This window comes from Dendrobium catenatum, unplaced genomic scaffold (genome assembly GCF_001605985.2).
Source record: "Dendrobium catenatum unplaced genomic scaffold, ASM160598v2 fragScaff_scaffold_35, whole genome shotgun sequence".
NCBI classification, from domain to species: Eukaryota; Viridiplantae; Streptophyta; class Magnoliopsida; order Asparagales; family Orchidaceae; genus Dendrobium; species Dendrobium catenatum.
This window is the reverse complement of record NW_021318497.1, coordinates 941251-952573: the sequence shown is the minus strand read 5'-3', so window position 1 is coordinate 952573 and position 11323 is coordinate 941251. Positions and strand designations below refer to the sequence as shown.

The window sequence follows — 11323 nt, the reverse complement described above, 5'->3', positions numbered from 1 at the left end:
GGGCAAAGAAGGGCAATTTCGATTGTGTGCGGATCGAAGATGGGTGCCTGACTCTCGTGGGTGAGGTGATTGGGCATGGGAAGTCATGCAGGAAGCAGGAGGCAAACCGCACGGGAGTAGGGCACACGAAGACCAGTTGTGCGGGTAGTGTTGCGTTGTATGCACAAGCAAAGTCGGGATCGAGCTCACAGATTCGATCGTGCGGGAAGCGCGTGTTGCGCTGGGCGCTGTGGTTTCTTGGCGAATAGTGAAGCTCGGGCCGCGTGTTCTATGTATCAGACGCAGGGCAATGCAAGACTGTGGATTGGATGCAGTGGTACTGCAAAAGGGATGTCTCAAAGGATTGGAAGTGGAGCCAGTTGCAACAAACATGAGTTCGAGAAAACAGGTGGAGGAAGAAGAGGCGACCGACGGGGAAGGCTTTTCTTGGTTGTTCTTTGTGGACAATAGGTGACCATCTAGTAGAGGTTTTTCTTTCTTATACATAGAAAAAATGGACCAAGGTGGAGATTGTTAGAATTTGATCCGGTCCAATTTTAATTAGTTAATCCGAAAGGCACCCTACCATTCTATATATACTTCATTTGTCAAGTTTGTATGTGGAAAAAAAATAAAATAAAGCTTAGTTTTATGAAATTTTCACCCAAGCAAACATCAACTTGTAACATCTATTTATGGGTATTGAACACTGATGTGATGTCTTGCAAAACAACATAATCTAAAATTGGACCAAATCCTAATAATATCCCAGAGTGGGAAGATTGTTAGGACATCGTGAGACAGATTCTAACATTCCCCAATATCTACGGGCCTTTATTTAATCTCAGAATGTTATAAATTTCTTTAGTCTTAAATTATTATTTTTAAAGCCTGACTGTTAAAAGCTTGTTCTTCTCTTCAGAATGAAACCTTATTTCTACAGGAATCTTAAGAGGGGTGATGGCCAAACAAAGTTATACGTTATAGATACTACCGCAGTTGTAGAAGGAAGGATTTTAAAGATCCAGAGAAATCCACGAAGCCTCAAGAAAACTAATCCTTCTAAAAGATGTTAACAGTAGTGAATCATTTCTTTTGAGTGGAATATCATAACTTTCAATGTGGAAAATGTAAGGCAGAAGTTGGAGAAAATAATAAAACCTAAAGGCAAAAAATAAAAATTAAAAAACTGCTGAGCCTCCATGATAACCATCATGCAAACTCATCAATCCGGTGTATAGTTTTCAGAAATTCCTTCTTGGAGTGTTATGTCAAAGAATAATAAAATCAAAACTGTAAAAAACACTTTCTTAAAAAGAGAATCAAAGTAAGGTTAGCCATGTCGTTGTTCTCTAATCTCCAGATTTCATCAAAACAGGATCTTTATTACATTAAAATAGCAATAAGAGCGTAATAATCACTGTCAGAAAACCGCTAATACCAAGATGAACGCACCTGAAAAATATTATATTCAAGAGCCGGTCTCTTTTATGAAGAAGATGGCAACTTCATCAGCAAAATAGGAGACCAGCTTGGCTGCTCTAGCAACTTGAAGCCTCCTTCAGTAACAGCCTTAGAATTTTCGGTGTAAAACTGCCTTTGTAAGTGCGTATATGCGCAGTACTCGACTTCATATACAATAACATCCTTGAGGTGAGACGTAATAGAAACCCCAACTGCTTCAGCTGAAATAGAAAAATGTATCATAGTAATGCATTTTTTCATAATAATTCATCTTAATATTCCACATTCCAGTAATGTTTATATGGAACAAAGAGGTATATATATAATTGTTATGATATTACATATCTAACACCTAAATCTTTATATTTACTTAATAACAATCAAATCTTTTAAAGCACATTGATCAATATCACCAATATTAGGCTATCTATTATTAAATATTTGATGTGATTTAAACATTAGGGTCCTATGTAAGTATAAAAATTTAGATGTTACACATGCTAATACATAAAAATTTTATGATATGTACATAAATCACCCAAAACAATCAAATAATTACATTAATGAAATTCTTTTATAACAAAAAGAAATAGAAAGAGCAAACTGAATAACACAACATTTTGGAGCTCACCATGCGTGACCAGCAATAAGTTCTCATGTGGAAATTTGTCAGCTAGAGCCTCAATGACAGTATGGTATCTCTCCCTTGCGACAGCCAGTGACTCCTCCCATAAAGGCAACTATAACAACTCAAAATTGTTTTCCTAATTCTTTAGAGAGAGAGAGAGAGAGATGCACCTTAAAGTGTGATAAAAGCTATGAACAAACAAAAATAAATAAACCTGCTGTTTAAATGGTTCAACAGAATGATCTATAGTTCCTGCTGGTAGCAAAGCCTCGAGCTCTGAAACATCAGGAAGCCACATTCCATCTTTAGGAGGTGCGCTGAGTCTCATTGCTGGCATACTAAAAACTTCACACAATCCATATTCTATGTTTACCTGTACAAAAGAAAGGCAACATCAAGAAAATGAAACAAGAAACAAGATTCTACAAATTCATAAGATAGCAATTACTGCTTATTTTACTCTTTTATTAAAATACCTTCTATCTTGCTCATCAGAACCACGAAACAGTAATATGATATCATGCATTTATGCATCAAATAAATCTTGATTTTAAAGTAGCGTAAAACTAGTAGTGAAAAAAGAAGCACTTTGACTTCCAGTGTGAACATTTGTCCCCAAACCATTCCCCAGGTTACAATAGCGAGATTGTGAATATGGCTCACGGGTTTAAAAATAGCTAGTGGTTTGTAAGAATTCAAAACCTAAAGGACAAAACAATAAAAAAGCATGTCGACTTACTATTCTAGATAATTTGATGTAAGACAGCAAGGATAATAGAATTGGATGAGGAAGGGCAGATTTCTTGAAATCATACTAGGTAAAATCCCAGCAGCATCACTCACCCAGGCCAAGGGTTCTAGAAATCACCCAGGTGAGAAAAGGTCAATGTTTTATGGGCCTAACAACAAAATAAAACTTTCACTACCTAAAAAGGTCTAAAGTGAAACAAAGAGTTGGTAGGAAAAGCGTGATATAAGAAAAAAGGCACCATTCGATATTGCTAGAATATTAAAATTATTATGTTACCATTTATATATGTAGAAGATGATAAATAATGACCATGAATGCACCTGATGCGTGCATCAACACAATTTAGATTCAACCATGTACATTACGTGCTATTAGAAAAAGATCCAAATTGCTAAAAGGAAAAAAATTGGCTCATCGGTCATCATTAAGTTCATAAGAGAAATGAATTTCCCGTCAATCTAAAACAATTTCTAACCACATGAAAGTAACAAGAAAACATTGGAAAGTATTTATGACGACAGAAAAGCCATAAACACATAGCAATGTTTAGCTAATGAATTTCCTATAAATTTCATTCTCAGCAAGCTATAAGTTACACCCCTCTGCGAGGAAGCCATCACTACAAGTAACTGCAAAATTTCCGTCAATTGGGCTGTAATTACTGCATCAAGAAAGTGACAAAATTGACTTTATCATCAAGACTAGCTCGCCGGGCAATTTTTAAAACTAAGTATCGTCTTAATCATAATTAAGCGATTAACCAATGTTTTCAAAAATTTAAAACTCGCCAGTGTCACCCGTTTAATGAGCAACTTACATCAAAAGGATAAGTTGCCCGTTTAACGAGCGACTTATTGAATACGGTAAGTCGTCCGTTAAATGGGCGACTTACCCAATTCACTTTATCCCCTCCCGATTCCCTAGTTCATCCCCTAAATTCACGAACGGAGAGCAGCCGACGGCAAAGGGAGTTCGCGAACGAAGAGCAGAGCCAACGGGTTAAGCTTCTTTGTAATTTCTTTTAATTTTTTTTTGTTTAAATTGCATTTCTTTAGTAGCCTTCTTCGTTAGAGTGTATTATGTTGAAAGTTTAGGTGTGATTTAGTGCTAAGACTTAAGATTTGTGTGTGAGATGTGTTTTTTCATTGCGAATGATTGAAAAAAAAATTATATTTTCAAAATAGTATTTTAAATATATTTCTAAAAGAAAATTATTTTTTATAATACAAACGATCGTAGATGGAGTAATGTGACTGCAAAACCATGTTATTTTCTTATTTTTTATTTTTTTGCTATGCAAATGCTATTATATTTTGTAAATATATGTTATAAAGTTTTTGAAAATAAAATTTTGTATAAGATATCATTATCGATACGTAGTATTCCACAATGTCTGGATGGGGAGCATTGTTTGTCCTTATGTATGGTGGACAGTTGTCTTTAGATGATAGATATTCACCAACATATATTGGTGGGAGAAATCGGCCCTTGCAAGTGTCTACTAAGATGAACTTAGCGCAACTGAATATTACGATTCTGAAAGCCCTTAAATATGATACATCGAAGTACACAACAAACTTGGTTTGTTGTCTGCCCTTAGGGAATGAATTCATATCTTCGACTGTCGAGGATGATGAGGTATGTCAAATGGTGTTATCGCATGCAATTGGGCAAATACTTCTACTTTATATAGAGGTCGAAGATATTGCTGCATAAATTTTAGTTGTTGAGCAAATACCATCTCAAGTGCATGAGACATAATTTTGACGGGGTGACAGAAGGCGGTTCGACCAATCCAAGTCTCATGCCGCAATGTCCTTTGTAAGTTTCTCGTTTATGAATATTTATGTGTATTACATAAACTATTATTGTCTGAGAATTTCCTCTTGTTAACAAAATATGGTTTATGTGATTGAGTGAACGGCAAAGAAGTTTTTGTCGTGACTTCCAAGACTTACGAGGGACCATCGGTCAATATTGATGATGGTTACGAAACGATGAGTAGTATATCGAACGATCCAGGTCCTGATGATGGTGATGATGACGCATAATATCATTTGGATGAAGTGAATGTTGATATTGTTGCGGATCTATGGTTTATGATTTTGATCATAGCAAACATTCCTTATTTCTCTACGATTGTCTTATGTGCTAACGTTTTAGGTCCACACGATCAAACTGTAATTTGGAATCAGATCAAGATTGGGTAGACTAAGTCTGTGTCAGTTTGTAATCTTTTTCCTTTCTTGAGTCTGCTTTGCTTAAAGTTTATTCTTTATCAATTCACCACTCTCTTTATTTAGCCTTGGGCAAGTTCTATAGGGCTTAACATCCCTAACAAACTTTCAGATATAAATCAAGAGATCCATAGCATGGTTTAACGTTATTGTTACATGATTGTCAGCACTACAGAAGGTGTAACTATAAACAATGAGTTTGTGAAGGCATATGCAACAACTCATGAGTGGGATGATAATGTAGCAAATGACAGGGAATATGTTGGTAGCCAAGTTGAGGAAGAATTTTCAATTCCAATGGAGCTGATGGAGGGTATGTGTTTTAGCAAGAAAGATGATCTTTAGTTCACATTACAAGGTTGGTCGATTATAAATAATGTCGAGTATGTCTTTGTAGCTTCGAACAGACAGAAATTCACAGTGGTTTGTGCTCAGAGTGGAAGATCAGGCATGCCATGTATATGGCGTTTGCATGCAAGTGTCAGCAAACGGTTAGGAGGCATATGGAAAATATCTTCCATGAAGAACCAACATATATACGCAACTCCGATTCTAACAACAGGACATAGACAATATAATTCTCAATTTATAAGCTACTTCATATTGCCCAGCATTATAAGGTATATGGATCTCAAGCCGCGAGAGATTATAGGCCAAATTGAAGAAAAGTTTAACATTAAAATTTCTTATATGAAAGTTTGGGATGCCAAACGGAAAGCCGTGAAAATTTTGTTTGGTAGCTAGGAGGAGTCTTACAGAACCATAAATTTGTTCATGGACGATGTTGTGTTTTCAATGTCTGAAACTGTTTATAAGATACAAACGTCTGAGAATTATATATTTGAGAGATTATTTTTCTCGTTTGGGCCTTCGATAAATGGTTGGAGCTACTGTCGCCCTATTCTTCGCCTTGACGGCACATTCTTATTAGGCAAATATCGAGGCACTTTACTTACCACTGTGGGAATTGATGCTAGCAATGAATTGTATTCCCTCGCCTTCGCAATTGTAGAATCAGAATGTGTTGATTCATGGGTGTGGTTTTTGAGCCATTTACATATACTACTTCTAGTTGTTAGTACCTGACCTGATTTATGCATTATTTCTAATAAGCACGCTGGGTTGGTGCGCTGTTGTCGTGAAATTTTTCCAAATGCAGCACATCGCCACTAACTTCATCACCTATGTGAAAATTTTAAAAAAGCAATGCGTCGAATGGATGTTGGTGACGTTGAGTTTATATGACAGAATATGTATATGGCCGGGAGGCACTGATGACCCAATGGTATTTGATAGGTGCCTATAGGGAATGTTATGACATACAAGGATGAGCTTGATGGCTTACTGGAGAATCAGATATATTGAGTACAATTATATTTGTACATTTTATTCATATTAGTTCGATATTATAAAGATTAAATTGTTATATACATAATGATACGGGTAATATGGGAACCATACACTATAGAGATTTGTGCTCATGTTCAAGAGATATGCACTTCAGGTCAAGACACTTGGCTCTCCAGAATTCCTTTAATTAGTTGGAAAAGGGTTGAGTGGCATCTCCCTGATCAAGTACTACGGTAGTTTGGATATTTCCCATCCACCGATATCATGCCAATGGATCCTAGTTTTGTCAGAGTTGATGACGTGGTAAGGGAGATACAAATTGGGCATTGTATCACCAGGCAAGTATTGCATTATGGGAGAGCAGGAGAGCATACATTGTTACAGGAGAGATTCCTGGGTTGGACTATGATTATAAAATGAAGCAGTACATAGCATGGTTTCATTCTTTGGCTACACTATACATGCTAAAGGCCCCAATAGATCCTCCGAGTATATATTATCCAAGATCATCAGCTGAACGTCATATGGTAAGTTTAAGTTATTTAAATTTAATTATATGATAAACTCCAACTGAATTACTTATCCTTGCAGCGAAATTTCTTTATGAGTATGGAGAGGAGATTACAATAATACTTCAAAGGTACTGAGACAACACCTTTGTAGGTGGACATGAATATTGTTGGAGATATGTGTCAAAGATTGCGACAACAGATATACATTAACGATACTCATTATTTTGACGAGACAGATACTCAGGTGTTTAGTCTACCCGTTCCGACTGCAGATCCATACAATGCTGGGCCGTCCTCCTATCCTGATCTTGGTCCCTCTCAGAGCCACTTTACAGTAGAGTTTGACATCGTATCCACACCTCAATTCATACCTTCTTCCTTGGGAGAGCCCCCAGTTACTCAACAGGATGTTAGTGATCAGGAGCAGCGTCATCTACGTACCATACCACTACGAGAACCTCAGCATTTTACTCCAAGCACTGATGCGATTCCACATCGATATAAAAGGATGCATTAGTTTTTTGTATCATGTATCTTTTAGTTGCTTTAGTTAGATTTTGTTGTTTATGTATCTTATTATGCTACTATGAAACTACTGTTTTGTATCATGAAATTCATTATGCTCTTGCATTTAGTCCTAGATGAAATTTGATATAAATCTATAAATCATAATTTATAAGTTTTGAGAAGCATATATCAAATGAGTAAAATTATTTTAAGTTATAAAAATATGCTATAAATTATAGATTTTTTAAGATTTTGAAGTTATATAAATCAATAAATCATAAATTATATATATAGAAAATGCATCTTTCCTTCAAAAAATAGATCATATGATACTTAATCATAATCCTTCTCAGCCCTAAACTGATGCATATTTAAAAACCTTAAAATTCTAAAAATAACAAACAAGCAGCTACATTTTCATATTCATACTGACATATACATATACTATCATAAAACTTACAAAGATCATCGATAGCAGGCTCAAATCACACATAACTACTTTGAAATTAGGTTAATAGCATAATATATGAAAGCTTTTGATGTGAATCAATCATGCGATGAAATGTGAATTGCACTTAAAATTAATTGAAATATTGAATCAAAGCTTGCTAATAAAACTTTATGCGTAATCAATTGAAATTCAAGAATTAGAAAACGAATGATTACGTAACAACAAGAAATCACAGTCCGAGATTAGAAAGCTTTTCAAAATAACATCAAAACTTCAAGTAATGCGAATAGCTACCAAAACCCCAAATTTAAAATTTAGATCCTTCACCTTAGGATCCGTCACTCAATTTGAAGTGGAGGCTAGCGGAAAAGAACCGTGAGCAGGCTTAGCGACGCCACTAGTAGACAGGTGATCTTGAGAGGACTTGTCACCTGGACGGAGGTCGGGTTCGGAGGAGCGGGTGGACGGCTTTCGATGATCCACGTATAGACGGAGAAATGATCGTCTATGGAGTCCACGAAAGTTCGTCCTCTCTTTACCAGGCAAAAAACTCAGATTATCGTATGTCTTGATCAGGAATGCATCAGCCTTGGAATCCCATTTTCGATAAAGGATGCAATTAGCAACATCAGTCGTTGGGTTCGCCACGATCTCCTCGAACGATCCATCGTCACGACGTCTAATTTCAGCAGATCTAGCCTTCAGAGTGTCAATCGGCGCTAGATGTGCTGCACAACACGAAACCTTCCTTTGCACATATTTCCAGCCTTCCTCATTCAAACCCGTTCCATCCATGTAAGATGGATACCTCATAAGATCCCGGTGTGCACCCATAGTTTATAGTCCACCTTATCTGACCAGGAATGTACACAGCACCAGTAGATTTCATTCGTTCTAGCATTTTCCTCTAACGCATCATCAGTTGGAAATGCTAAACATCTATGAACTCGATTGCTCCCTCCATAATCAACAGCTTTGAAGAAACTTTTTTAAACACATACTTTCTGCTTCGATACATTCTTATATGGATGCAGGATACTAGTTTTTTTCATCATAACAAGAAATGGATAGACAATTTATAGGAGAACTCCCCATATAAATAGTCAATTAACAGCTAGCTGAGTCAGCATCAGTAAGTCGCCACTTACTGGAAGTAGTTCTTCCCGTTGCTTATCAGATAACGGCTAGCCGAGTCAACAAAGTAAGTCACCCGTTTAATTGACGTTGCTCGTACGCTCTTCTTGCACATAACGGCTAGCTGAGTCAGCAAGTAAGTCGTCCGTTAAACGGGCGACTTAAGTAAATTAAAAAGTCGCCATGAGTTTGATTTTTTTTTTTTTTTTGGTTTCTAGTGGAATTCAAGTTTCTTCTTGAGTTTTCTCTCAGTTTTCTCGCAATTTCTCGCTGTTTGGCTGCTGTCCTCTGCTGAAAACAGCAGTTTCCTTCTCGTTTTACTTCAGATTTGGCTAGGAGATGCTTGAAATCAAGTATTTCCTATCATAAACATCTATGAACTCGATTGCTACCCTCCAAATCAACAGCTTTGAAGAAACTTTTTCAAACACATACTTTCTGCTTCGATACATTTTTATATGGATGCAGGATACTAGTTTTTTTCATCATAACAAGAAATGGATAGACAATTTATAGGAGAACTCCCCATATGGATAGTCAATTAACGGCTAGCTGAGTCAGCATCAATAAGTCTCCACTTACTGGAAGTAGTTCTTCCCGTTGCTTATCAGATAACGGCTAGCCGAGTCAACAAAGTAAGTCACCTGTTTAATTGACGTTGTTCGTACGCTCTTCTTGCACATAACGGCTAGCTGAGTCAGCAAGTAAGTCGCCCGTTTAACGGACGACAACGGACGACTTAAGTAAATTAAAAAGTCGCCATGAGTTTGATTTTTTTTGTTGGTTAATCGCTTTATTAAATTTTAAACGATATTTAGTTTAAAAAACCGCCCTAGCTTGCCCGATTCATAAAAATGGAATAAAACTAATGACTTCTAATGAATGATGACCCAAGTTCTTGTTCCTAATATCCCCACACACACCGCAATGCAATCCATGATTCTGATTACAAGGACACAGGTTCAAGGTACCTTAACGCGAGTAGGATCGATCACTGCGCCCGCACTAGTCTCCATGGAGAGAAGATGGGTTTCGTCGTCAACAACGCAACAGAGGGCGGTGATGACCTCGGCGGCGGTTTGGAGGCAACGGAGGAAAGGGGAAACGATGATTCGGTGGACAGGGAAGCCAACGTTTCTCAGTCTCTTTCCCGTCGTCCAAGCCCGAATCATGCCAGTATCCGTCAGCGGTGGATCCCATGGCCGATCTGCGTGAGACAGCCACAGAGGTTCTGCCGCGTCGATTCTGTCACCGTGCCTCATTATCACCACGTTCTGCGTCCACCCCTGCCTCTCCTTACAGACGCCGCTTGCTTGTCCTCCTCCAGTTTGGAGTGACTCCGCCATCTCCCGCTCTCGCTCTCTCTCTCTCTCTCTCTCTGCGATGTACAAGAAGTCACACTACGCCGAACATTGAAGAAGAAATCTCGTCCGTACAGATGTCAGCAAGGAAATCAAAGTTATCTTGTTAAGCAGCTCTCCACAGTTTGGTTGTGAGTTTGACTCCTAACTAAGAGAAACTATTTCGTGCGGAGTCCGGACACTAAAGAATCGTTTGGATATAAATGTACATAGTGTATATACTGAGTATAATTTTATATACAGTTTGATTTTTTTTGTACATCGGGTGTACAAGCATTGTGAACACTCACATTCGGACATTTTGGTTTTCATTAATAGTAAACTTTTTGAAAGTTGTTAAACAAAGCTATGTAGAAAAAGGACATCAATGCTCAGTAGACGCTCTTACAAGTGCATATAAAAAGTAAATAAGCTCTTCTCATATCCTGCTCTACTATTTTGTGATTTTATTCAACTGTCATTAATATTTTAATTAACTTATGATGTTTATCATCATTATTTTAGAGTTAGTTAAGCTGATGTGTTTTAGTTGCTCTATATTTGTGCTTTGTATGCGATATAATTGCGCGCTATATGTGTGTTTTTACTGTGCTATAATTGTGTTTTTATTACGCTTTTGTTGTGCTTCTGTTGTGCTTTCATTGTACTTCAAATGTGTTTTTTTTTTAATCTTTGCTTCTTATTTTAGGTTGTGTATAAAGATGAGATATAAGCATATGAATGTTACTGTACTTATGTCCATAATAATGACTTTTGCATCTAGAAGGATCATCACAACTATTGGTCAAATTCTAGAAAGATAAAAAATCAAGGACTTTGTTTGTTCAAAAGCAGGTTTCAAGAAGAAAATCGATCTGAATTCCAAAAGAAATTTAGTAAACCAGATGTTAGAACTGGTTGTGAATCTATGGTGAGGTTTGTGGTTGATGAAGGTGATTACTTGCATGTC

General features: G+C 37.0%; 1 protein-coding gene across 1 annotated transcript; it reads right to left on the bottom strand.

The window, feature by feature from the left end:
* Positions 1 to 1243: 1243 nt before the first annotated feature.
* LOC110095011 (protein UBASH3A homolog) lies at positions 1244 to 10376 on the bottom strand. The gene is made up of 4 exons (XM_020820375.2): positions 9985 to 10376; positions 2286 to 2444; positions 2075 to 2183; positions 1244 to 1664 (listed from the first exon to the last, which is right to left on the bottom strand). The coding sequence occupies exons 1-4, from the start codon at positions 10357 to 10359 to the stop codon at positions 1468 to 1470; spliced, it is 840 nt and encodes a 279-aa protein (XP_020676034.1). The 5' UTR covers positions 10360 to 10376; the 3' UTR covers positions 1244 to 1467.
* Between the last annotated feature and the right edge of the window lie 947 nt (positions 10377 to 11323).

Excerpts from the sequence above, each read along its gene's own strand:
- LOC110095011 (XM_020820375.2), bottom strand. The coding sequence starts at position 10,359 with ATGGCGGAGTCACTCCAAACTGGAGGAGGACAAGCAAGCGGCGTCTGT. Across the intron at positions 2,445-9,984 it reads TCGATCCTACTCGCGTTAAG|GTAAACATAGAATATGGATT; the intron begins GTACCTTGAACC and ends TCTTTTGTACAG. Across the intron at positions 2,184-2,285 it reads TTGAACCATTTAAACAGCAG|TTGCCTTTATGGGAGGAGTC; the intron begins GTTTATTTATTT and ends GAGTTGTTATAG.